The 26,639-nt window shown below is 60.0% G+C and overlaps 1 protein-coding gene across 4 annotated transcripts; it reads left to right on the top strand.

The window, feature by feature from the left end:
• Window positions 1–26,495, top strand: RASA4B (RAS p21 protein activator 4B). 4 transcript variants are annotated; one of them, XM_081557781.1, is made up of 24 exons: window positions 1–1,083; window positions 1,735–1,782; window positions 2,206–2,312; window positions 2,823–3,468; window positions 8,275–8,331; window positions 9,876–9,989; window positions 10,474–10,535; window positions 11,636–11,765; window positions 13,569–13,650; window positions 14,271–14,402; window positions 14,630–14,721; window positions 15,992–16,109; window positions 16,360–16,510; window positions 16,836–16,900; window positions 17,209–17,321; window positions 17,577–17,769; window positions 18,002–18,139; window positions 18,751–18,895; window positions 19,075–19,244; window positions 19,723–19,860; window positions 21,029–21,164; window positions 22,640–22,760; window positions 24,606–24,670; window positions 24,769–25,206. In XM_081557781.1, the coding sequence occupies exons 4-24, from the start codon at window positions 3,404–3,406 to the stop codon at window positions 24,888–24,890; spliced, it is 2,409 nt and encodes an 802-aa protein (XP_081413907.1). In that variant the 5' UTR covers window positions 1–1,083; window positions 1,735–1,782; window positions 2,206–2,312; window positions 2,823–3,403; the 3' UTR covers window positions 24,891–25,206. The 4 variants fall into 4 exon arrangements, 3 of the variants coding, with proteins under 3 accessions (XP_081413907.1, XP_081413906.1, XP_081413909.1); XR_014073305.1 differs by lacking the exons at window positions 1–1,083; window positions 1,735–1,782; window positions 2,206–2,312 and adding exons at window positions 25,214–25,318; window positions 25,617–25,712; window positions 26,378–26,495 and having other exon boundaries at window positions 3,203–3,468; window positions 22,553–22,760; window positions 24,769–24,886; XM_081557780.1 differs by lacking the exons at window positions 1–1,083; window positions 1,735–1,782; window positions 2,206–2,312 and adding an exon at window positions 25,214–25,434 and having other exon boundaries at window positions 3,203–3,468; window positions 24,769–24,886.
• The last annotated feature ends 144 nt before the right edge of the window (window positions 26,496–26,639 follow it).

Below are 26,639 nucleotides of genomic sequence, written 5' to 3'. Positions count from 1 at the left end.
ACCTACTCAGAGGACTGTCATGGGAGCCAAATGACAAACTCCGTGGGCAGGCGGGGGCTAGGTGGCATCTAGTGGGTGCAGCGTGGAGAAGTTCAAGATCCTGCAGGGACTACTGTCACCTTTCGGGGTGCCCAGCACCTGGACCCCCTCCCTCTATCCAGGTCTTCCTCCCCCACTTTGGAGGCAGGCCTCCCTCGCTCCCCCAGGCACAGACACCCTCCCAGCTTCATGGGCAGGCACGGGAAGCGGCCGTGTAGCAGTTGTGGTGGGAGCACCCAGGATCCAGTGTCGGTGTGAGATGAGGGGTCTGGCCAGGGCAGCGGTGGGGGTGTCCACACCAAGCCACTTCTGGCATGTGATTTGGGGCGTTGTTCCTGACTGGGTGTGGCCTTTGGACCTGGTTCTCTGGCTCTCCCTGAGCATCCGTAACACACTCAACAGCCTCTAATGAACCCCTTTCTGTCTGTATTAGTCACAGCTGGTTTGTGTTGCTTGGGATCAGCAACCAGGGAAGCGTGGCCCCCCAAAGCTAAGGGGATTGTGGGTGATATCATTAAAGGTCTAGCGCCCAGAAAATGGGAGGATCTGTTCATGTGTGCTCCATGGAGCAGAGAACACAGAAGGGAGGCCCAACTCTCCTCTGGAAGCTACAGTCCAGAAGCGCTTGTGACAAAGTGGAGGTTCTCTGGGGGACAATTCTAGCCTGGGGTCTAGAATTCATAGTAGGGGAGGGGAGCCTGGCCTGGAGATGAGTAGGCTGAAGGCTCTGAGGAGAACAGTCGTGGTTTAGGCCCCAAGGACCATGTGGCAGCTCAGGGAGTGGGGGTCCAGGCTGTGCTCACCGCTGGAATAGTTTGACAATGGACAGAGCTGCCTTTGGTGTTGGTACGATTGAGGGCAGGAGGCGAAGAGGGCGACAGAGGATGAGATAGTTGGAAGGCCTCATCAACTCAATGGACATGAGTTTGAGCAAACTCCAGGAGACAGTGAAGGACAGGGAAGCCTGGCGCGCTGCAGTCTATGGGGTCACAAAGAGTTGGACGTGACTGAACGACTAGACGACAAAGCTCCCCAGCTCTGGAGGTAAGCAAGGACTGGGTCCTGAAGCCTAGGCTTCCTTGGCTTGGCTTTGGGGTGTGTCTCCCGGCTAGGTGAACAGAATATCCTTGCAGCAACACCAAACACTAGACTTGGCAGTGACCCTCCCTGCCCACCACCCACCAACCAGGCCTCAGTACAGCCTGGTGGGGGGCAGTGGGCCCCCAATCTACCAAGAAGCCAACAGAGCTTCTTCTTATTCCCTAGACGGTCTGGTCCAAATCCAGGGGTGGGGGAACAAGCCTGAGGGATGACCAGTCAGAGGGGGCAGTTGAGGATGACTGATAATGGCCTTGATAAACTACCTGAAAAAATGGCCCTAGGTACCCTGAGAAACCATCCTGTTCCTACTGATCACTTCATCAAAGATCGCAGGTTGATAACCAGCATGCTGGTGAGGGCATGAGGGGCTGGCACTCTCCTGTATGTTGATGGCTGTGTATACCAGAACCACCACCACAACAGGAAATTTGACAAATCTTGCAGAAGTCCCGCCCACAGACATCTTCTGGCCCCAGGATTCCATTTCTAGGAATTCATTCTTGGCTACGTGTGCTCACGTGCAAAATGACGTGTGGGCCATGCTGTTGTTGGGTGAAAGCAAATGATGGTGACACTCTGCTCATCCACCGACAGGGGACATCGAAGATGTGATGGATGGACTTTCACATGAAGGAAAACTGGGTAAGCAGCCAAGAGAAAAAGAATGCTTTTTTTGTGTACAGATATGCATGGCTCCCAGAGACAGAATAAGTGAAACTCTCAGAGTAACCACTAAGCTATTGTTTGTGTATAAAAAGGAAAACAAAATACATGTCTGCTGTAGGCAGAGACTGAGTCCAGAAGGATGCACAAAGTGTCAGGACTAGTGGGTGCCTCGGGGGAAGGAATTTGTGTGGCTGGGAGAGAAGAGTGACTGACTTTTCACTGAAGGCACTGTAAACCTTCAATGCCTTCTGAATTCCGTAAAGCATGCATGTAAGTGTATAAATAACAAAACAGGAAAAGACAAAATGTAACAGAAAATAGAACCTGCTGGGCACCCCCATACATAGTGTGTCCTTTTGGTAGGTGCTTTTGGTAGGTGTCAGTGCTCCCTCTTTGCAGGTGATGGAATGAAACCAGCTCAGAGAGGTCTAGGAAGCCACCCAGCATCACCCAGCAAGGGACCGGTGGGGCTGGAGTGAGGACTCAAGTCTGCAGTCATGCTTGGGGTAATACCTCTCTCACCTACCCACCCACCCACACCCCCACCCCCGAGTCAGCTGCCAGGGCCAGTTGGCACTGTGCCAGACCCGGATTATGACTTCTAGATTTGGGAAAGGGCACACGGAGTCTGGGAGAAGGATCCTGCCCGCGTGGAAAGGTTCCCAGTCAGGCGCGAAGTTCTGGGGAGGCCTAGCCTAGCCCCACTAGGGGCCAACTGTGTGACCTTCCAGCACATAATTTTCCCTCTGTGAACGTGAGTGCCTGCCTCATCCAGTCTCCCACTCCGGGCGTGTAAAAGGCGAAAATGAGATGACAACTGAGGACGCTCCCTTCTCCCAAGCAGGTTCCCCCAAATAATCCGGATCTTTCAGACAAATCCCCACAGCTCCGGATCCCCGGAACCTTTGAGCTGCCCCGCTTCACCTCCTTCTGGGTCCCCGCGATTCTAACACCAACACGCCTGTTGTTTGCTAAATTCATCCGATTGTTCATTCGTTCAACTTACACCTTTGCAGGGGCCTCCCCGAGTCAGCCACCGGGGACCAGCGCTGTCCTCCTCGCTCGATCCCACCCGTGCATCCCCCGCGCTTGCTCACGCCTCCCAGCGCACACTCGGGCCCACACCCTCGAACGCCTGGATACAGACACTCGGACCACACCCGTGGCCCACGCGGGTCCTGGCGCACGTCACCTGGGGCCTTGGGTCTCCACTCGCCTGGGGGGCGCCCCTCGCCCCTCCGCTCCCTCCAGCGAGCCCGGACCAGCCATCGCCCGCCCCCGCCTGGAGCGGACCCCGCCCTTACACAGCTCCAGGTGCCCAATGGGCGCCGCGGCTCGGGCCGGCCCCGCCCACCCTGGGGAGCCCCGGCGGCCGATTGGTCCGCCCGGGCGCTGTGTCCCCCGCACGTGGGGCGGGGGCGGGGGTGAATGAAGTGGATGAGATTCCCCCGCCCCCGCTTTTACCTCCCCCGCCCCGCGGGGCCCGCCCCACTCCTGCGCCCAGTCCTGCGCTCGCCCGCCCGCCCGCCTGCCGGCCGCTGCGCTGGAACCTGGCGTCCGGCTCCCCTGGCCAAGGACCCTGCGTCGCGGACCCGCGATGGCCAAGCGCAGCTCGCTGTCCATCCGCATCGTGGAGGGGAAGAACCTGCCCGCCAAGGACATGTGAGCAAGGCTGAGGATGGGAACCCCAACTTTCCAGGAGGGGTGCTGCTCCTTATGCCCGTCTGACCTTTCTGGGGTCTACACGGCCCGCCCACAAGTAGAGCAGTGGTGGCGAGGGTGTGGCGAGTGCGGCTGCGGTGGGAGACAGGCAGGGAAATAGGGACAGTGAGATTTGCTTGGAACACCGGACAGGGGATGACAGGGAAGGGCCCGGGACTGGGGAGGGGGCGGGGGGTCTATAAGGGGCCTTCAGTGAGCGGGGAGGGAAGACGGCGGCCCACCAGCGGAAGGGGCTTTGATAGAACTGGAGCTGGCATGGGGGAGACATCGAAAAGGAGTTGTCTCTGTGCACTGCGGGGGGTGTGGCTGGAGGGGGTGGAGTGCCCCCCTTAAAACGAAGGGTCTTCCTCAGTTGTTCTGAAACACTTAGTTGCTGGGATTGTGCACCCGAAATGCCCTGGGGCCCAGGGGCTGCCCTGGGGCTTGCTGCTGTGCCTTTGAAAAGGGAGGGACCGGTCTGAAGAGTAGACCTATTGGTCAAGAGGCAGGATCTGTGCGGGATGGAGTGGCTGGGGACTCGCTGTTCTTGCGTCCTCAGCTTTGCCTGAGCAGCAGCCTTTAACCCTTAAAACCACCCAGCAAGGCCGCTGTCACTGGTCCATTTTAAGGGTGGGAAAACGGAGGCCCCGGGAACTGCGAGATGCTGGCCCCAGGTGGCAGAGCAAGGTGTTACTCCTAGGGGTCCTTACAAGCACTGACATCTAGGACTTTCCCTGGCCCCTGGCCAGATTTGAGGTTTCCAAAGCAAACCCCCTCCCCCTTCTCCCCCCTTCCACCCTTCTCAGTAGATGCCAGAGCTGAGCTGTCTGAACCCATTGCCGCCTCCCTCCTATGAGCCTTAGGCGGCTCACTGTCCACCAAGTCTCAGTTTCCCCACTGTAAAGTAAATTGGAGGTGGAAATCCCTCTCGGTGGAGGGATGGAAAGTATGAAGCCTGAGGGGCCTGGCTGCCTGGAGGAGGGGCGGGGGCAGGGGAGCCCGGAGGCAGCCTAGGGTCCAAAGTCTGCTGGCCGGCAGCCTCCCCACCCCCCGGCTCCTCAGCGGGTGCCGGGATGCAGAGAGGTGGCGGACCCGGGAGTGGGGGGGCAGGAGGAGGGGGCTCAGGCACCTCCCTCCTGCGCACAGTGGTCCCCTGAGTTTCCCAGCACGCTCACACCATGAGCAGTTCCAGTTCAAGTCCCCCTGGGCCTGAGGAGGCCAGGCTCAGCAGTTGCCATGGTGATGGGTGAGGGAGGGTGCTGGGCGGGCTGTGTCAAAGTGGGTTTCGCTGTGTGAAGGGAGGGGAGCTGGAGCTGGGAATGTGGTATCTCGAGTGGGGAGGCAGATGAGCTCTGAGAAGGGTCTCGGTCTCCAGGCCGAGCCTCCAAGCACCCGCCCCCACCCCCCCATGCTGGCACCGGTATCTAGGTCAGCTTGGCCTCCTCCGGCTGGTGGCGGCTGGGAGGTGCAGCCCCTCCGTCTGTCGCCTCCCTCCCCATCCCTGCAGCGCTGGCCCTAGTGCCTGACTCCAGGCTCTTAGCAGCCGAGGGCGGTGAAACTGTGCACTCTGCCCACCTGGGAGCCGTGGTGCCCGGTTCCGCAGCCCAGCCCTGCCTCTGGGCAGGTGAGGGACTCCTTGGCAGGTGCCTCCATCCCCAGGAGAGGGGTCACCAGGTTCTGTGGCTTCTGCCTCCAGAATCTCTTTGCTCGCCCTGCCCTCCTGTGTACTCCTCTCCCCTCCCCTCCCTTGGTCTGTCTTCGCCATAGTGGCTGGTATAGGCAGCTCTGACTCATCAACCATCTCTTAGATCCAGCTGTGAACCCGCGCTGCCTCAGCCCCTCACACTTGGGCTGTTGGCCTCCACAGCCCTGCTCTCGCACACGTGTGAGTCTTCCGCCTTCAAGCACTTCCCTTTGGGGGCCTCTGGAAAACTCCTATTCATCCTTCAGGACCCCTTCCAAACTTCTCCTTCCCTCCAGAGCTTTTCCTGGTGCCCTTGGGCAGGGTTCCTTGCCCTGTAGCACTTTGGGTCAGGTGGAGTCAGGATGAAGTCCTTGGTACCAGTTGCTCCTTTGTGGGTGGCCTGTGTCACATGATTCTGAGCACAGGAACCATGACTCATTCGTCTCAGCATTCTCGGCGCCCTCGGGGACACCTGGTCCACGGTAGAGGAGATTCAGATGTGTTGAGGACCTTTCCCATGTAGTCCTCTGTTCAGTCTCCAAGTCGTGTCCAGCTCTTTGCGACGCCATGGACTGCAGCATGCCAGGCTTCCTTGTCCTTCATTGTCTCCCGGAGTTTGCTCAAACTCACATCCATTGAGTCAGTGATGCCATCCAACCATCTCATCCTCTGCTGCCCACTTTTCTTCTTGCCCTCAACCTTTCCCAGCATCATGGTCTTTTCCAATGAGTCATCTCATATCTACCTTATACAGCTGATCACTGGAAAAGGCCCTGATGCTGGGAAAGATTGAGGGCAAGAGGAGGAGGTGACAGAGGATGAGATGTTCGGATGGCATCACTGACCCAACAGACGTGAATCTGAGCAAACTCTGAGAGATAGTGAAGGACAGGGAAGCCTGGTGTGCTGCCGTTCATGGGGTCGCAAAGAGTCAGACACGACTGAGTGACCGAATACTGCGCCAACAAATGCTACAACAAATGTTTGTAGATGGGGAAACTGAGGGTCAGGATGTGGAAGTCCTTTGCCAAGGCCACACAGCCGGTAGGGATAGAAGTCAGGATTCAAACCCACTCTGCTGCTGACAGGCCAAGCATCCTAGCTGGACCCAGGTTGCAAGCTTGCTGTGGGGCTCAGTGGGGACCCAGCCTCGCAAATGCCATGCAAAGCATTTGGCTCAGGCATGGCAGGGGTTCAGAGATCTCAGGAGGCTCTCCCTGAGTGCTGGAGGCAGGGGTGATGGTGGTGAGCCCTCAGCCTGACTCCTGAGCAACATCCCTTCCAGCTGGCACTTGGATGCCTCTAAGGACAGGGAGCTCGCCTTCATTCTTGGTGACCCATCTTGACTGAGACAGTTTGGAAGAGGGGCGGTCATCACACAGTGGCCACCTGCCTCCCTGCCACTTCCACTCATAGGGTTTTAGTCCCCTTAAGGGCACAGGGCCCAGCGGTGCTCCCTGAACAGCTTCCAGAGCCTGCCTGGTTCTGTCCTGCTTCCTCCCCATCCTCGGGTGCCTGGGACAGCCAGAGAGGAGCTGAGTCTCATGGTGACCGGTGACCCGCTGGCTCCCTTGCCCAGCGGCCCTGGGGACGGTCCTGGGGCTATTTCAGGATTTGCCCTGATCCTCCCCCTTCTACAGCCTGGAAACTGCCAAGGCCCTAAATATAGAGGTCCTGCAAGGAGCCAGGCTGGGCCAGCAGCAGCAGTGAGTGGTTTGGGGAAGAAGTGGGAAGGGGCCCAGCCCAAGGGCAGAGAGCACAAATCCCAACAGCTGGCCAGGGACCACTGTGAGGCTCAGGTCCTTAAATGCCCACTTTTTTTTTACAAAAATATTTATTTATTTATTTGGCTGCATCAAGTCTTAATTGCAGCACATGGGATCTTCTCTAGCTGGGGTGCACCGAATCCTGTTGTGGCTCGAGGGCTCAGTAGTTGCCTTGAATGGGGCTTAGTTGCTCCAAGGCATGTGGAATCTTAGTTTCCCAGCTGGGGGCAGGGCTCTTGAACAGTGGGAGAGGGTTACAAACAGAAGATCAGAGTCCAGGGCTAAGCACAGTCTAGGGGCTTGCCCTCACATCTGGTCAGCTACCCTGTGAGCTGGTGTTACAGGTCCCAGTCTACAGGGAGGAGGGACTGAGTCTTAGGATACATTTCCCATCGGTGTCAGGAGAACCTTTGTGTCCAGTAGCTTCCTCTGCAGGAAGATCCCCTTTTGAGTAGGGAAGCTGGGCTTGGAATTCCCCAACCTCCAACAAGCAAATCTCCTTCCTTTTTATGGGTCACAGACCTGAAGGGCACTTCTGGAGAAAATCCACTCCCGCTTCTTGCTCAGGAGCAACCCTGGGCCTGGCCAGGGCTGCCCTCAACCCCAGGAATCCCCTGCCAACAGAGACAGGAGGAACCAAGCCATCCTGGCTTGCCTTCCCTATTTATTCTTTCCCAGATGGCTGGGAGCTTGAGGCTGATGGCTGTTTTCATTCATTCATTCATTCCGCTCAACAAACACTCACGGGGACCCCATCTTGTACCAAGCCCTGTCAACACAGAAGTGGTCCCTACTCTCGGGTTATAGTCAGGCAGAGGAGGCAACTGATGATAGTACATCACTAGCAGTGCTGGAATGGGAGGGGAGACCTTACTCCCAGCCCCTGGGACAGGTGAGGGCTCTCAGAAGAGGGGGCCTGGGGAGGGGTCTTGGGAGGAGTGGGAAGGCAGTCCAGGCAGAAGGAACAGCAGGAACCAAAGCTCAGAGAAAAGACTGATGTGGTGGAGGGGCTTCTGTGACTTCTGTTTCTGTCCTCCCCTGAACGAGGCAGGGTTGGGGGCTGTGGGAGCCGGCAGGACGGAGAAGCACCCTGTCCCGAGCTGGAGAAGCAGTGGCCGGGGAGCCTTGGTGCAGGTTCCTGCCTTTGCCTCACCAGCCCCCTCTAGACCAAGAGTGGGGGCACACTTTTCAGCCTGAGGAGTCTTTGGGTCCCAGCCGAGGACCTGGTGCCTCAGCCTGGACTGTCCTTTTTCTTGGGGTGGGAGGAGCAGTGCCCGTGGCCCGCCCGCCCCCGTCAGCCCCTCCCCTCTCTCGCAGCACCGGCAGCAGCGACCCCTACTGCATCGTGAAGGTGGACAACGAGCCCATCATCAGGTACCGCCCCCACCCGCCCGCCCCGCCCGCCCCGCCCGCCCCGCCCACTCCTCCTGCCCCGCCCCCAACTCCCCCATCTAAGGGCGTGTGAAATTTGCATGGAGGTGGCCAGGGCTTGGAGCCTCTGATTCCTTGGGGCCCATTAGAGCCTGACAGCCTTCTGGGAGGTGAGAAAAGACCGACTAGCCTTGTTAATTGCTGACCTTAACGCCCATAGAGGGATTATCTACTGTGGGCTGGGCGCTCAGCCAAGGGCCTCCCACCCACTCTGTTCCTCTTGACAACTTTACAACCGGCCAAAGGGTCAGAGGATAATGGCTGGTAACCACAGCTGTCACTCAGGGAGGATGGACTCTGCCAGGCCCGCGCTAAACCTTTTGCAGCCCGTTTAATACTTACAATGAGCTCCATACAACAGCATCACATCCCAATAAAAAAAAAAAAAAAAAAGCTAACTTGCCCAGAACGGCCACTTCCCCTGTGCTGTATCCCTCTCCCCGTGGGCCCCATGATCCTGGGCAGGGTCTTTGCTGTCTGGTACCCTCTCCCACGAAGGCCTTTGCCTCCAAAGTTCATGGCTAGAGCCGCTCCACTCTTCTGCCCACTGGGGTGCCCACTGCTGATCAATAGCCAAGGCCGTCACGTCAGTCCCACAGTGCTTCCCACCTGCAAACAGAGTGCTTCTTTCCAGATTCTCTCCGGAGCACGGACACTGTGGGGGGTGGGAGGAGCAGGGTGAGGTGATGCCTGACTGCTCGAGTTGTCTCAAGGACAGACAGGGAAATCAAGGCCCCAGAGTTCCAGTGGCCTGTCCGAGAAGTGGTTGGGGTGAAGGTGATCCCTTGAGTCTTCATCCGGGTCCCTGGAGGGTTTCAGCTTACCCTGCCAAGCCCTAGAATTTTGGGGAGGGGATTATTTTGGTCACACCGCACGACATGCGGGATCTTAGTTCCCTGACCAGGGATGGAACTCACCATGCCCCCTGCAGTGGGAGCACAAAGTCTTAACCGCTAGACCACCAGGGAAGTGTCTGGAGCCCTATGAGTTGAGGGTTCTGCCCTGGGATGAACCAGAGCTGGCTCTGTGGGGCAGGCTCCAGACCTTGGCTCTCAGGTTCCCCCGCAGGAGGACCATCTGTCCCCAGAGTCAGCTTGGCTATCCCCCTGCCTCCACCCTCAGCTAGTCTCTTCAGCATCAGGAGCCAGGGGAGGCTGGGAAGCTAGGCTTCCGGTCCTGGGTCTGCCGTTATCCTGCTGTGTGACCTGAAGCCAGCGACTGCCAACTCTGGCCTCAGTTTCCCCAAATGGAAAATGGCCTGATAGATGCAGCCAGTGCCCCACCTAGGGCAGAGAGCACAGTCAGGAGGGGATGATGGATGGCGGACGATGGAGGGACAGGGAGAATCATCACCCCGCAGAGCAGCCTTTCCGGGAAACAGAGGGGGATGTGGGGATGGGTGGGCTCGAGCCCTGCAGCACCCACTGCCTTGTCCCAGCCCGGGGTCTGCGGGTGGCCTGGCAGGTGCTGAGGGTCGTCTCCTGCAGGACAGCTACTGTGTGGAAGACCCTGTGCCCCTTCTGGGGCGAGGAGTACCAGGTGCACCTGCCACCCACCTTCCACTCAGTGGCCTTCTACGTCATGGATGAGGATGCTCTCAGGTGGGTGGAACCCCGCTCCCCACCTGGGGCCCAGACCCGGCCCTCTGTCCCTCTCCAGGACTGTGGGTCACTTTGCCTCCTGTTTACAGCCTGGAAGGAGGGGGAGCCTGGGGGACCTGCAGGGTGCGGGGCTTGGATGTGCAGCGTCTGTGTCCATGTGTGAGGGTTCACTATGCTCCGACCCCATCACACGTGCGTGTGTGTGCTGGGCTGTGTGTGCATGGAGATGTGAGCTTGGAAACGGGCACCCGGAGAGAAGAGCTGGGCGTGTAGGTGGGCACACACGTAAGTTCATGTGCAGACCATGGTCCGTGCCCCCGAGAGGGTCTGCCAAAGGGTCATGGGTCCTGCTCCGTGTAGGCTCCTGTAGGTGACCACAGTGTCAGCCTCCCTGCTCCCATGAGGGGCCCTGAACGGGGTGGAGTTGGGGGTCCCGAGCTCTGCACCAGCCCTGCCCAGCTCGTGCTCTCTCTCCACCCTCCAGCCGGGATGACGTCATCGGGAAGGTCTGCCTTACCAGGGACACGCTTGCCGCTCACCCTAAGGGTAAGACCCCAGGACGGAGGCCACGCCTGCTTCTCGTCCCCTGCCCCCCCCCCCAGTCTGCCCAGTCCCTGGCCCATCCCCTGCTCTGAGACCTTCCTCTGGGCTCCGTCAGGCCCCATGCTCAGGAAAGCCGTGGCTGCCCTCCCCAGAAGGGCCCATGGCCCTCTGCATCGCCTGTTCCCTGGCCTCTGCCCCGTAGCTGGGACCATTCTGTCCCCCTAGTTGGGACCACATCCCCCCAGGGCGATGAAGGGCCGCTAGTGGTGAGATCTGAGACCTCTGCACACAGAGGAAGGGGCCTCTCTATGCTCCATCGTCCAGGAGTGGGGACCCCTCCTCCCAGCCTGGCTGGCTGTGTACCTCACCATGTTTCCTCGGCCTGGCTCCCAGTGTCCTAAGTCTGGGGGGTTGGCCTGGAGCAGGGCGTGGCTAGTGAGCCCTGGAGGATCCAGGGTATGCTGACATTGTTTGGAGGGGTCAGCCGTGCCCCAGCCTGGCCGTGTGATCCGGTGCTGCCCTCCCTGGGCTGAGTCACCATCTGCCAGTGAAGGTTCAGACCAGGAGCTCAGAGGTGCTTCAGGCTCTGCAGCCCCCGTGACTCCCGAGGGGCCTCCCCGGCACACACCTGCTCCCATCTGTGAGGCTGGGGCGGGCCTGGCGGGGTGGGGGGGCCACTGCTGACTCATGGGGCCTCTTGGCCCCGCCAGGCCTGAGGCCTTTCCTGCTATGGCCCCAGCTGGCTGCTCAGGGGCCGGTGGCCCCCGTGATGCCATCCCCTTGTCGCACCCCCATCTGTCACATCCTCCTCCCGGCAGCCCACTCTCCTTGTTCTTAAGATGGGGAAACTGAGGCAGAGAGGCCGGTCCCAGAATGGGGCAGGGGCAGGGCCACCAGATGCAGCTTGGCACCACACTGGACTTGGACTTTGACCCCGCCGCTGTTCAGCTCCTGACCCTTGGTGTCCCCACCTGCCACTGGGGGCAGCAGCCCCGGCCTCCCGGGAGCTTGAGAGGACCCCGAGGCGATCGCGCAGGGGCCCGGGGAGCCTGGGGGGACTGCGGGAGAAGGGCCAGGCCCCTGGCTGAGCTGCGGCCCCTCAGGTTTCAGCGGGTGGGCCCACCTGACTGAGGTCGACCCTGATGAGGAGGTGCAGGGCGAGATCCACCTGCGGCTGGAGGTGGTGCCAGGGACCCGGGCCTGCAGACTGCGCTGCTCTGTACTGGAGGCCAGGTGAGCCATGGGGAGCTGGGCAGGGGGCCCCCCGAAACTAGAGGAACCCACTGTGAGTGCTAGGCCTCCTCTCCGTGGACGGCAGGCTCTCGGGGGAACTGGGGACATGAAGATGCTTCCCCGGTGACCCCGTGGGAGGCTGTGTCTCTTAGGGGCAAGGATGCTGCTCTGATGCTGGACTTTCAGGCATCCTAGAGCTGTGGGAGGGAGGGGGGAGGGGACCCTGCTCCCCGATCGTCCAGCCCCAGTGCCAGGACTGGGCTTCCCCTGGGTTTAACTTCAATGTGAACTTGGCCTGACTTGGGGGGTTGGCGGGGAGTCCTTGGTAGGGTAGGGTGGTGGGGGTGGTGGTGAAAGGAGTTGCTGAAAACCTCCAGAGGGAAGGGGTGGGGTTCTCCCCAGGAGGGCCAGTGACTTGGATGGGAAGCTGAGCCTGTCACCTGTGCCAGGGAACCCCCCGCCCCCACCAGGGTATTTTTAGCTGCAGGCTCCACTCCTGTCTGGGCCTGAGTGTGAGTCACACACACTCCGTGAGAAGCACCTTCCTTTCTGGCTCTGACCCGCCTCCACCGGGTCCTTGCCTGCCTCTGGGGCGGGAGCGGGGGTGGCCCAGCCTCCACCAGTGACCCGTGAAGGGACACACCAGCCGGCCGGCACCTGCGGAGTCCCCGTGGGGCGGCTGGCCGCTCGGGAGGAAGGCCTGCCTCCCGAACGTGAGGCCTGTGGCTCTGCGGGGCTTTATTTTGTGTCCTGGCCCCAGGGAAAAGGGCTGGACTTGGGCAGACTTACAGTCACTCCCCTCACGCCCTGTCATCCTCACTGACCGTCCACCCCTCTGCCCACTCACTTCCTCCGTCCTCAGCCTTGCCCAGGCCAGGCTGTCTGTAACCTGAGTGCTCACACGCTTACACACACGCACACATGACCTGGCCTCCCCTAACAAGTGACGAGGTTGGGGGCGAGGGGCGTGGACAGCGGTCAATCAGACCCCCCTTTGGTGTGTGAGGGGACTTATCCCCCACTGTCCTCTGCTCTTGACCCCTTAAGGAGCTGCCTGTGTTGCAGAGGCAGGAAGAACATTTTCTTCTCATGTTTCTGGGCAGATTCTCAAGGCCATGCTCTGGAATTTTAATAGGCAGTTCTGAGGAGGAAAAAGAGGCAGTCACAAGAGACATAAACTGTAAAAGACAGAAAAGAGCAGAAAATATTTCCAGGGAAGGGAAGGCGGGTGGGCTTCGTGATTCTTCCAAAGAGGGTGCTAAGCTGGGGGCGCCGTGGCCAGACTTGGTCCTGGTGAAGGACCAGCTATGGGGAGAGGGCAGGAAGGGGGTGGGGGTTGCTGCCCAAGGGCCCCCCTCTAGTAGGGGTGGGTATTTCGGGGACAGGCCTTCTAGGAGCCCATTACCTCCATTCAAGGGATTGTCTTCTCCACTGTCTTGATGAGGAAACCGAGGCTCAGAGAGGTGAGCGTTGCCCTGGGAACGGAGGGCAGGGAGAGGTGCCCCTGGGCCATGCTGTTCCAGGCCACACTCGCCTGGCGTCCCTGCCCCCCCGAGCCAATGCAGCAGCTTGCTGGAGTCAGAAGGGGCCTTGGAGGACCCTTAGCCTGGTGTGGGTTACATGTGGGGGTCCATGGGGTGAACGCAGTGGGAGTCAGGGTCCAGAAGACGGAGGGACACTGTCCACAGCCTCCCAGCTTGCGCCCAGGCCTTTCCAGCCTGGTGTAGGGTTACCCCACAGTGGGGTGGGGGGTGTCCACTTGGGTAAGGCTTGGTGACAAGTGGGTACTCTGCTGCCTTGCAGGGACCTCGCCCCCAAGGACCGGAATGGTGCATCTGACCCCTTTGTCCGAGTGCGATACAACGGCCGCACGCAGGAGACCTCGGTGAGGAGGCTGGAGGTCTCGGGGACCCGCCCAGGCCCTCATTGCCTCATCCTTTCTCACCATCACCGGGGAGGTCAGCTTAGGTCTTCAGTCTCTCAGAGGAGGCTCAGGGAAGCAGGGCGACCTCTCCCAGGGTGCACAGTGGGTCCCAGACTTTCTGGTGCCAGCTCCTGTGGTCTCTGGTGCCTTTCACTCCTGGCCTGGGAGGGCCGCGACAGTCTGCCCACCTAGGGGTTAATCTGCCAAGTCCAACCCCTGCCCACACTGCTTTTTTCTCAACTCCGGGAAACAGCCAGGGTGGGGGGCTCAGCCCTGGTGGGGAGGGCATCAAGACCTAGGTTCTCAGGGCAACCTGCTACCATTTTGCTGTGTGGCCTTGGACTAGTGTCTTAGCCACTCTGGGCCTCGATTTCCCCACTTGAGAAGTGAGTAGGTGTTTGGACACTGAATCGTTACCTCTGCTATCTCCGGGCCTCTGCGTGGACAAGGCGGGGATGTTGCCTCAGAGCCCCTGTGGGGAACCCAAGGGAGGTGTGTGGGGTGGCCCTGCGCTCAGCTGGCCCTGGGGAGACTGGTGGAGTCAGCCCGCCTCCAGTGATGAGTGATCTCTTTTGGGGCAGATCGTGAAAAAGTCATGCTACCCACGTTGGAACGAGACGTTTGAGTTCGAGCTGGAGGAGGGGGCAGCAGAGGTGCTGTGCGTGGAGGCCTGGGACTGGGACCTTGTCAGCCGCAATGACTTCCTGGGCAAAGTGAGCACCCTGACCCTTCAGGCCACCCCTGCCGGCCTCCGTTCCAGCCATCCTGTCCCGCAGAGGGGCACCCAGGAGGCCCGGGACCCCCCGGGTGCTCTGGGACCCTCAGCAGGTACCCCCTCTCAGAAGAACGGTGGTGGGCAAGGAAGAGAAATGAGGATCCCAGCCTTGGGTTGTCCCCATCTCTCCCCCGCCATCAACCCATGCCTCTGTCCCACTCCCAGGTGGCGGTCAACGTGCAGAGACTGTGGGCGGCCCAGCGGGAGGAGGGCTGGTTCCGGCTGCAGCCTGACCAGTCCAAGAGTCGGCGGGAAGAGTGAGTGCTTGGGGCTTGGCCACAGGGGTGGCGGGTTTGGGCCCTGGGAGGCTGAGTCTCGGCTCCAGCAGGCAGGCAGGTGTGCTGGCCAGGGGTGAGTGATCGGCCCTGGATTTCCTGAGCCCTTGTCCGCCAGGACAGCATCTTCTCCTCTTCCCCTTCTGACAGTCCTGGACTCAGCCCTGACCTCAGAGCTCCAAGGCAGTACAAGTCTCCTGCTTTCAGTCTTTTGGCAGATTCTAGAACAAGCCTTCAGATACTTTCCCTTTAAGGGTGTCTCTGCAGACCCTAGACCAGAGTTCAAGTCCCCAGAGCTCTGAGTCAGTGTCCCTGAGCCATAGCTCTCACTCTCCCCCCAGTTTTCCAGGAATGGGGTTGCCAGATAAAATACAGGATGTTTGGTGAAGCTGAGTTTGGGATAAACCTTGGACTGATTTTTTAGTGTATGTCCATGAAGTATATGAGACAACTTTATTTAAAATACTCAGTGTAACTGAGTGCCTTGTATTTTTATTTTGGTGAATCTGGCAACCCTATCAAGAAAGCCCTCTGGCCCCCTTGCCCACTCCTCAGCCCGTAAGTGGAGGAACAGCAGTGTCCCCCACCTCGAATGGTTCAGTTCCATGTGTCCACAGGAGGTCCCAGACCCTCCACACACACCCTCCTCAGGACACTCTGTCCAACTCCAAGACATTTCCATAGAACCAGCCGCGGCGGTCTTGTCGCTTGTCACTTAGCCAGGCTGTGCTGCAGGCAACGGTGGGGGGGTGGGTGGCGCTTTATAGACTGTCAAGCCTTGGTCAGCAGCCTCCCCAGGAGGGGTCAGAACAGGGGAGCTTGGAAGTTAGGTCTAATGGGGCAAGTTGTTTACCCAGCCTGAGCCTCAGTTTCCCCTGGCAGGTTGTCATGAAGCTTGGGGATTTGCTTCCAGTGTAATATAAACACACGGGGGAGCTGTTTTCTGGGAGTTGACAGACTTGAGGCTGGGGAGCCCAGCACGCCCACACGGGTGACGCCTGGGGTCCTCAGGAGTCTCAAGGTGGCAGGGAGCCAGGCCTTGAAGACAGATGGTGCTCCCCTGAGGATGGAGGCAGCAAGGGCTTTCCAAACAGAACAGCTGGGGCAGAGAATGGGAGGTGGGGGGAGACAGTGCCCGGTGGAGGGCCGGCTTGCTCAGAAGGACGGCAGGGAAGACGGAGGCAGTGGGGAAGAGGGCCGGCCCCGGGCGACCTGGGTCCCTGGTGGAGAGGTCACGGGCTGCCCGTTCCAGGGGCCACCTGGGCTCCTTGCAGCTGGAGGTGCGGCTGCGGGACGAGACGGTGCTGCCATCCGGCTGCTACCAGCCCCTGGTGCAGCTGCTGTGCCGAGAGGTGAAGCTGGGCGCCCAGGTGAGGGGGCCCCCGGGGGAAGGTGGGAGGTTCAGGGACAGTAGGTGTGTCCTCCCTGTCCTTCTAAATACGCTCTGAAGAGCACAGATCTGAGTTGTCAGAACGGTAGGGAGCCAGCCAGTGCTCTGGGCCCCTCCGTCCCTTGGGACAGCGGCCCCCCTTCCCCGTGGTCCTCTGCGGTCCTCAGAGGGAAGGGTTGGGGTTCCTCTGTGCGTTCTGCAGCCCCGCCTCTCCTTGCCGCCTCCTTCAGGGCCCAGGGCAGCTGATCTCACTCATCGAGGAGACGACCAGCACGGAGTGCCGTCAGGAGGTGGCCACCACCCTGCTCAAGCTCTTCCTGGGGCAGGGACTAGCCAAAGACTTCCTGGACCTGCTCTTTCAGCTGGAGCTGAGCCGCACCAGTGAGGCCTGGGAGGGAGTGGCCCGTCTGAGGTCACTGGGTGGGGGTGGGGGGCCAGGAGCCTCTGACTCCAGGGGTGCTCGGAGGGGAGAAATCCTGGAGTCCTCCTGCAGGAGGCCGATGGGTCCATTTAAGGAGGGAGACGGGTTGGATTCGGAAGTAAAGGGAAAAGCAAAAGGCAGAGATGGGGCGCTGAGTTGACAGGTGGCCAGGAGGCTCTTTACTGAGTGGCCAGCATGGAGCCCCCAGTCCCAGGCTCCTCCATCCTCCTCCTGAAAGCCTTGTCACTCTCCCAACCCCCTACCCACGGGAACCTCTGCTTGTAGGTGAGGCGAACACCCTGTTCCGGAGCAACTCTCTGGCCTCCAAATCCATGGAGTCTTTTCTGAAGGTGAGGTTGCATGGTATACTGTCTTTGTTTTATAGGTGAGGAGACTGAGATTTGTAGAGGCCAAGAGACAGAGCTGTGCCTTAAACTAGACTCATCCGTCTCTTGTCCCGGGCCCTTTAAGGCTAAGAATTCCTTTCATTCATTCATTCATGTGGCTGCAGTTTGTTAAGCAGCCTTCCCCTGTGTTGCCAGGTTCTACCCTGGGTGGCTACCGCAGGCAGATGGTAGCTGGGAGGCCGGATGCGGGGAGAGAGGGCGGGTCGCTGGAGGTGGGAGACGGGACCAACGCGGCTCGCCGTGGCCCCCAGGTGGCAGGGATGCGGTATCTGCACGGAGTCCTGGGCCCCATCATTGACAGGGTATTTGAGGAGAAGAAGTACGTGGAGCTGGACCCCAGCAAGGTGGAGGTCAAGGATGTAGGGTGAGGCCAGGGGTGATCCCTGAGGGTGGAGTCGGGGGGCGGACAGGGGGACGGGTCAGGCCCTTTCTGCAAGTGTGCGTGTGTTTCTTTCTGCCTGAGTCGGCCTTTCGTCCGCGATGCCCACTTGTGCGTTGACTGTGTCCCTGACTCGGCTGATGTCTTTCTACACCCGTGTCTCCGGGCGCCCCTGTCCGAGTCGTGGGTGCAGGCGCTGACCTCGATCTTTCGGCGGGTCTGCCCCCGGGGCCCACTCAGGTGCTCTGGGCTGCACCGCCCGCAGACCGAGGCCGAGGTGCTGGAGCAGAGCGCACAGACGCTGCGTGCCCACCTGGGGGCGCTGCTGAGCGCACTCAGCCGCTCGGTTCGCGCGTGCCCCGCCGTGGTCCGGGCCACCTTCCGCCAGCTCTTCCGGCGCGTGCGCGAGCGCTTCCCCAGCGCCCAGGACGAGGTGCGCCCTCTGCCGATGGGGCTCGACGGAGGGGAGAAAGGGGCGGGAAAAGAAGGGGCGGGTGTCTCAGGGCCTGGTAGGAAGGGGCCTGATGGATGGTTAGAAGCCCAGGCTGGGTCCGGGCTCGGGAAGGTCACGGGGAGCGAGGGCGAGAGTCCCAAAGGGAAAGGGAGCTGTCAAAAGAGCCCAGGCCTCGCGGAGTCCAGCCCCCAACTCTCTCGCGCCCCCCCAGAACGTGCCCTTCATCGCCGTCACCAGCTTCCTGTGCCTGCGCTTCATCTCTCCTGCCATCCTGGCGCCCAAGCTCTTCCACCTGCGGGAGCGGCACGCGGACGCCCGCAGCAGCCGCACCCTGCTCCTGCTGGCCAAGGTCCGGGGCTGGGGACCCTGGCGGGAGAGGCCCAGCTGGGCGCTGGACTGGGGCCCTTGCCAGGTTCCCCATTGTGTTTCCCATTGGCTCTAGGAACGCCTTGTGGCAGGCCGCCGGTACCCTCCTGTGGCACTGCACTTCACAGTTTTCATAGCTTTCTCATGGTCGCTCAATCTCATGGATTAAGGGAACAAGTCCACGAGTTGGAGGGTGCCCAAGACCTGGTTGCACAGCCTGTTGGGAGAATCGGGGCCTTCTAACTCCTAGATCTACCGACTCCCAGGCTACCCTTATCTCGCTGGCACCAGGCTGGGGCCAGGATACCCAGTGGAGCAGTCTGCTGTGAAATCCACAGAAGGTCGATAGATTGGGCCCAAGTAGTCCCAACTATTAAGTTTCCTAAAGACGGCAAGCTGTGACTCATCCCTTCCCCCTCCACCCCGTTCCCCAGTGGGATAGTGTGGGCCCTTGAGCAGAACCTGGGTCTCCCCTGCCTCCATTTCTACAGTGGGAGTAGCACAGACTGGGTGCAGGTGGGGGCTGGTGGGAGCGGCCGTGGCCTGGCCTCTGACTCTAGCAGAGCCTGGCCTTTCCTGCTCTCGAACCCCTAGGCGGTCCAGAACGTGGGCAACATGGACACGCCAGCTTCCAGGGCTAAGGAGGCTTGGATGGAACCGCTGCAGCCCACGGTGCGCCAGGGCGTGGCCCAGCTGAAGGACTTCATCACCAAGCTTGTGGACATCCAGGAGAAAGACGGTGAGCCCTTCGGGGCGCGGTCCCGCCTCCGCCCCGCCCCGCCCCGCCCACCCTAGTGCCTCGCTGCTCCACCCACAGCCAGATATTGAAGTTTGCTCCGCCCCCGGCCCCGCCCCGGCCCCTCCCTTCCTCCTTCCCTGCCCGGGACTCACTTGTTGCCTTCCCTCCCTGGTCCGCAGAGCTGGACCTGCAGCGGGCTCTGAGCTTGCAGGCACCCCCGGTGAAGGAGGGGCCGCTCTTCATCTACAGGACCAAGGGCAAAGGCCCCCTCATGTCCTCCTCCTTCAAGAAGCTCCACTTCTCCCTTACCACGGAGGCCCTCAGCTTTGCCAAGACCTCCAGCTCCAAGGTGGGTAAGGGAAGCAGAGGGTAAGAGGGGCTCTGAAGGGTTGGAACACCCTGGAGGCACCTGTCCCTTCCTCTTAGCCCACCTCAGGGTCCATCGGGGTTAGAGAAGAAAGCCGGACAGGGGCAGGCCCCTGGTGGCGGCCATAGGGTGCCTTAAGACCCGTGAGGAAGAAGGTCCTCTTTCTAGGGGATCCTGGGGTGGGCAGCGGCTGCAGTGTCTGGCCCTGGCTTATTGGTCAGGGGTGTGAGCGAGGTGGGGCACTGAGGCATGCTCAGGCCCCCAAGAGGCCAGGCACATCTGCTTGTACTCTGTCCTGGCTGAGGTCACTCTCAGAGCAGGCTCCTGGGAGGGTGGGGCCTCTGGACCCCCAGTGCCGACCCCTGGTGCTGCGGAAGGGGAGACTGAGGCCCAGAAATAGGAAGGGGAGTGACCCCGGCTAGGAACCTGAGCCTGCCTTCCCCCATCCCTGTCCCCCTAGAAAAGCACCCTCATCAAGCTCGCCAACATCCGGGCAGCAGAGAAGGTGGAGGAGAAGAGCTTCGGCAGCTCCCACGTCATGCAGGTCATCTACACGGACGATGTGGGCAGGCTTCAGACTGCCTACCTGCAGTGCAAGGTGTGGGCCCTGTGGGAAAGTACCCGGGTGGGCTGGAGTGGAGGTCGAGTGAGCCTCCCACCGCCTGTCGCTGTATCAGGCACAGCGTGGGTGTGAAAGCTGATGTGAGGGCCTTGGGTGTGTCTCTGAGGGTTTGGGTGCCTGGGAGGCCATGCCCATGTCCGTGTGGCCCTGCCTTGGCACCCACGCTTAGTCTTAGGTCTCGGAGTGGTCCAGTGCGTAGATGAGTGTGTCCCTGTGTCTTTAATCTTCACGTTGTATACATTTGTTGGAACTTGTCTTAAGTTGGTGTCTGTGTGTTTCTGTGAGTGTGTATGTATGTATCCACACATAACAATCGCACGTTTATGCAAGTGTGTGGCTGTGGGTTATTCTCGCAAATCCATTCTCCTCTTCATATATTATCCCACTCACTCACTCATTCATTCATTCATCTAAAAAATATTCATTGAGTACTTTCTAGGTTCCGGGCACTAATCTAAGTGATAGGGGTACAGTGGCAGACAGAACAGAGTCCTTGCCTTCATAGGCTTCCATCGCAGGGAAGGAGATAGACCCATAAATAAATATTTTAAATGTCAATGAAAATATTTGACATTATTTTAATGTCAATGCTTCGTTGACATTAGCAACGGAGCCTGAGAGAGACAGGGAGGGGACAGAGTGAGCTGCAGCAGGGAGGGGCGCTCAGGGAGGGCCTCTGATGGCAGCATTTGAGCAGGGACATTGGACAAGGGGGATGGTGAAGTGGGAGGGGGCGTGCTTTGCTCCCCAGAGTGACTGCCTTGCGTGCAGTGGTGGGAGGTCACAGACCCATCCTAGGGGGCCCAACCCCCAAGGACTCCCTGATGGGTCAGGATCTAGAGCTACAGGGAAAAAATGATGACAGCAGAGCCACCACACATAATTAACAGGTTGTGGACTGCCTAGGGGCTTGGCTGAGGGGGCCAGTGGGGGCTGAAATCCAGCCTTCTCTCTATTCACCAGGCCATGTGCTAGGTGTGGGCTGCCTGCGTCTGGAGAAAGGGCAGCTTTTCCTAATTCCCCCAAAGCTGCTGAGCCAGCTCTCGAGACTGTGTAGTCCTGAGAGGCAGGGCAGCTTCAAGGAGGGAGGGCTTCCTGGAGGCGGTGACCTCTCATCAGCGCCCCTCCCCCTCATCCCCTGCAGTGTGTGAATGAGCTGAACCAGTGGCTGTCTGCGCTGCGGAAAGTCTGCATCAACAACACTGGCCTGCTGGGCTCCTACCACCCTGGCGTCTTCCGTGGGGACAAATGGAGCTGCTGCCACCAGAGGGACAAGACAGGTGGGATGCAGGCCGGAAACCCACAGTGCTGAGGCTCTGGAGCCCCACCTCACTGGCCAGCTGGGAGCCACCTGGGCACCTATGGGCACTCCTGAGGCCAGCCAGGCCATGCAGGTGCTCTGGGCAGAAAGGCTTCTATGACCCGCTGGCTTTGGAACTGCCACTTGGTGTGTCCAATGTCTGTGGGTGCCTCAGAGACCCTGGAGGAGACCAGAGTCACAGTCCCATATCTGACGCCATTTAGCCCAGCACTTCCCAAACTTTTCCCAGGGAACCCTTTTCCGGCCCAGTTGATGAGCTGCTTGCAGAACCAGGGTTCCGAGCAACACGCTCTAGGAATTCCTTGCTAATGAGGGCTGAAGAGAGCTCCTGAATTTGCATATTGCCACACTGGCAGCCAAATACTGGAGCTGTGGTTGGGGGTACCCTGGGCCTTGGGCCCTAGAGGGATGGCAGAGAGAAGCTTCTAGAACTCTCGGTGATGATGGAAATTGTGTGTGTCTGTACCGCCCAACACTGTATGTGTGCCAGCCTCAGAGAAGCAGCTGTTGAGCACTTGTGATGAGGCGAGTGCAGCCGAGGAACTGAGTTTTGAATTTATTTTAATTTCAATTCATTTTGATATGAATGGTCTCATGCATCTGGTGCCTGTCTTCTTGGACAGCAAAGTTCTTGAAGGTTCCAGATCTTCATGCGTTATCTGTATCTGCTTTACGAAATTCTTGCTCCCCAGTCACAGAGGATGCTCAGCCCTTTGAGCCCCTCCGCCTGCAGGCCAGGCCGAGCCTTGAGCCCCGTAGCTCGGCGTGGTCCAGGCCCTGGGAAGATGGCCCACCCGCTCATGCCCAGCCCTGGCTCTGACAGGGAGCACTGGCAGCTTGTTAGGAGCGTGTCCCTGGCTGGTGGGCCTGGCCTGCAGCCTCCGGCTATAACATTGTGGCGAGAACCCTCATCACTGCAGTGGGGCTCCCCAGGGCGCTACGAGGCAGGGCCTGGTAGCCGCGTCCTGTAGAGGGGGAGACAGAGGTTTAGCGAGGGCGGATGTCTGTGCCAAGGTCATGAAGCCAGCACGTGGCAGAGCCAGCTCATTCCAAGGCACAACCCTCTTGGCTCCTTTCACCACGACCTTATGGTTCCTGGATGCTCCCAGCTTCCTTCCAGGCAGGAATCTTCCAGAGACTGGTCCAGCGCCCTAGGTTGTATCCTGCACAACTCCCACATCCTGCAGTTATGTCAGTTACCGCTCAGGAGCTGAACAGGAGGGAAACGAGAGGCTGCCCCCTAATGTGTGGGAGCCACCGACCGGCCCTGGGCCAGACCTCCCAGGCTGTGCCCCCAGCCCAGCCCCACAATGGGAGGGTCCTGAGTCCACCCCTCACCCTCTCTAGGCCTCAGCTCCCCCATCCGCGTTCCAGGAAGTCAGATGTGACCGCTCACAGTGCCTGCCCACCACTCCGTCCCCTCTCTTCCCCCAGATCTGGGCTGTGACAAGACGCGGTCCCGGGTGACCCTGCAGGAGTGGAATGACCCTCTCGACCACGACCTGGAGGCTCAGCTCATCTACCGGCACCTGCTGGGCGTGGAGGCTGCACTGCGGTGAGGAGCCTAGGCAGCCCCCGGGGATGTGCTGGGGGCGGGGGGTGGCTAGAGCCAGGATTGGGGCTCAGGGCTCCTCCACGGTGGCTGTTCTCTTCCCTCCTAATCCAGCCCCTGCACCTTCTTGCCTAGGGCACCCACACCTGGGGAGGGCAGGGTGCCTGGATCTCTGCAGCACGAGGCTGGCTCTCATTTGGATGAAGGTGCCAAGGGATGTGGAAGCCCAGGGTCAGGCTGTGGTTGATCCCCACCCCAGTTGACCCTGCCCCCTCATCTGCCCAGCACTTCCGTGGGACCCTCAGAGCACCGGGACTGCCCTCAGCCAACTCACTTAATTCAGTGGTTCTCAGCCCTGGTTCTGGCTTATTTTAGTTTTATTTTTGTACCTTATTTTTTAAAATATTTTTCACTGTGCTGGGTCTTCATGCCTTGCAGGCTTTTCTCTAGTTGCAGTGAGTGGGGGCTACTCTCTAATTGTGGCATGAGGGCTTCTCATTGCGGAGGCTTCTCTTGTTGTGGAGCACAGACCCTAGGGCATCTAGGCTTCAGTAGTTTTGGCTCCCAGGCTCTAGAGCAGAGGCTCAATAGTTGTGGCACATGGACTTAGTTGCTCTGAGGCATGTGCGACCAGGGAGCGAACCCATGTCTCCTGCTTTGGCAGGCGGATTCCTTACCCCTGAGCCACCAGGGAAGCCTCTGGCTCCATAGAAAACATGGGGCACTTTTTAAAAACCACTTTTTGCAGCCACTGAAGCAGGTGGGTTCTTATCATCCCCCATTCGAACCCAACCCACCTGGGGTTCAGGTGGGACCAGTGCCCAGGCTTTTAACCAGCATGGCCTGCCCTGAGGGCCTCCCCATCTCCAGAGCCTCTGACCAGCCCCGGCCCATTCCAGCCTGCTGCCCAGAACTTCAGCCCCACCAGGAACTCCAGCCTCTGGCCTGATCACCTGTCCACAGCCCCCTGCTGTATTAGTCTCCTGCAGCTGCTGTAGCAGATTATCATACATTTGTTGGCTTAAACAGCATGGATTTCTCTTCTTCTAGTAAATGCTGAAGAAGTAAATGAGCAGAGGAGTAAGGGACCAAACTGACCCCTGGGGACTTGGAAGGCCCCTGAAGGGGAGGAGCCTGTTAGACCTCAGCAGAGGGACACATCTCTCCCAGAGTAGATCCGGGAGACGGTCAAAGGGCTGAGCCCGTAGAATTCCTCAATAAGGAGCACCAGGTCTGCATGAAGGCTGCTCACCTTCCCTCTGTGTAAGCGCACAGAGGATTGTATTTGAGGGGCCCCGGGGGCCATTGGTGGACGCCGGTCAGGATCCATGCTTGAAACAGCACTCTCGGGACTTCCCTGGTGGGCCAGTGGTTAAGACTCTGTGTTTCCAACGCATGGGGGTGCAGGTTTGACCCCTGGTCTGGGAACTAGGATCCCACATGCTCTGCAGTGTGGCCAAAAAGAAAGAAAAAGATCAGTGTCTCCTGTTCCCAGAAGAAGGAAACTCATTCTGTGGCCAGTTAACACTAGGGGATGTTCAGGCTCCGCTTGGCCCTCTTCCCGAGGGCCCTCTGAAACAGGAGTGACACCATCCAGCCTTGGTTTCCAGACTGCCTTTGCGGGGGTGGTGGGGGGTGAGGGGTGGGGGTGGGGCCAAGGGAGGGGGCTGGAAGGAGGAACGAGGGTGGTGAGCGGGGGCCAGCCAAGACCTGGGCCCGTGTTTCTTCCTGTAGATTGGAAAAGTCAGCCCCCTGCCCCCAGGACCCCCTCCAGTTCAGGAGGCCCAGCCGGGGTCACCCTGGGTCCCGTGGGGACATGGGAGCCTCACACCCTGTCCTCCCCTCCAGGGAGAAGCACCGACAGCTGAGCATGGGCCCAGAGGCAGGCCGAGTGCTGACAGGCCCTGGGGAAGGTAGGTGCTGCCCACCCCAGCCCCCTTTTCGGGCATTGTGGGTGGGGCCTCCCTCCCTGGAGTGTCCCTCTCTTCTCTGACCCTGCGTCTGCCTCCAGCCCCTGGGGACCCGCTGGCTGAGCTGCTCCAGGTGCTCGGGGACCTCCAGAAGGCCCACAGGTCCAGCCCAGCCGGCTCGCCGCCCTCAGAGCCGAGCCACGTCCTGGAGCTGCAGACGTGAGGATGCCCCGCAGGCTGCGCTGCACCCGGCCAAGAGCTGGGAGACCCCCACGCATTCTCAGCGTTTTGCCTCAGTCCGTCTTACTGGGGTGCAGGGCCCGGGTCCCTCCTGGGCTGGGGGAGCCAGGGGACTGGGGGCTCTGGAAGTCCAGGGCTGACAAGGCTTTGGCCGGTCCTCGCCCGCCTGATGTCTCCAGGGAGCTTTAGTGGGTCTCACTCCTCTGTAAGGCTAGGCTGCTTCCTGCCGCAACCCCCCCCCCCCGCCCCCACCGCCATTGCTACTGCTCACCCCAGGCTGCGCTGGGGCCCTCCTCTCCTGCCCAGGGCAGAGCCAGCCAGAAGCCACATTTTATGGTGGCCCACTCCCAGATGGACTGACGCTTCTTGGACCCAGAGAGGCAGGAGGGAGCGCGGGGCCCAGGAGACCAGGTCTGGACCTCAGCACCCCCTTTGCTCCTGGCCACTACCCCACCCGCTCCTCGGCTGTGCCCCCCGGGAGAGCATCGAGGTGCTTTATTGCCGACAATAAACCTGCTGTGACTGCGGAGGCTCTGGGGTCTCGTGATGGGGGTTGGCTGCTGGCGGGGGTGGCTGAGGACTGGGCACCAGCATAGATTCTGTGTACCCCCATTGCCTCTTCTCTGCTGCCCACAATCCTGAGGACTTCCTTTCTCCTCCCACCTACTGTCCCCACCACACCCCTGGGTCCCACTCATCCACCCCACAGACTACGGAGCCTGGCATGTCTCACCAGCTGGGCCCTCCTTGCAGCCCCCAAACAAGCCCTTCCTCCAAGTGTCCTGAAGACTGCAAGCGGAGGCAGGTCAGAACCTCAAACCACGTGGCCTGGCCCTGTCAGTGTCCCTTATGCCAACCCCCTCATCCCAAGCAGGACTTCCTTGGTCATCACCTCCCTGGCCCCCCCACCCCCAGTCCCTCCATAGGTACACAGTAACCTTCCACATAATTAACAAGACAGAGGAGGGACAGGGTCTTCCAGCACTGTTCTTAAAGGTCTCATTCAACCAAGCTTAGAGCCTCTCCTGTGAGCCCAGATCTGGGACAGTTCCCAAGGGCCCAGGTCACAGGCAGGAGCCCTGACCCGGCTGACTAGCCAGGCTCTGGGGCAGGACCATCTGGGCAGACTGCAAACTGGGTTATTTGAGGGGTGGCCCAGAAAGGCAAAGAGGTGAAGAGGTTAAGGGGCTGCCCCCTCCCCTCAACCCCGTGGTTTTTGAGGCCATATCAGACTTTTCTCCTGGCCACAGCCTTGATGGGGGTGGTTCCCCTCACAGCTCGCACCAACCCAGCCCCCTGGATGTTCATCGCTTCTTGGTCATGATGCCGCCATCTTGTGGGCCTCACCAGCTTCCTTGCAGGGCTGGGCATCCCCTCTCCCTTCCTGGCCCAGGGCTCAGGTCCAGGGGAGCTCAGCCTGCTCTTCCCTGCCCCCATCACCAACTCCTGCTTCTCTGGCTACTTCCCTAGGGTCTCACACACATCTCCTGCCTGTTGGATCTTCTTGGGTTTCAAGGACCTCCTGACCAGGAAGTATGGAACCCAGGGTCTGCTGAGCCCCAAGGCAGGGAGTGAAGGGGAAAGAGAGGTGTGCACTTATAAGGGGCTGCCACAAATAGAACCATGGGGCGCAGGGGTGGGGGTGGGGTGGCGGTGGTTTGGCCACAACCCTTGGCATGTGAGATCTTAGTTCCTTGGCCAGGGATGAAACCACATCCCCTGCACTGGAAGC

Source organism: Giraffa tippelskirchi, chromosome 13 (assembly GCF_054371585.1).
Source record: "Giraffa tippelskirchi isolate mGirTip1 chromosome 13, T2T-mGirTip1v1.2.pri, whole genome shotgun sequence".
Taxonomy (NCBI): domain Eukaryota; kingdom Metazoa; phylum Chordata; class Mammalia; order Artiodactyla; family Giraffidae; genus Giraffa; species Giraffa tippelskirchi.
This window is presented reverse-complemented; position numbering and strand designations above follow the sequence as displayed.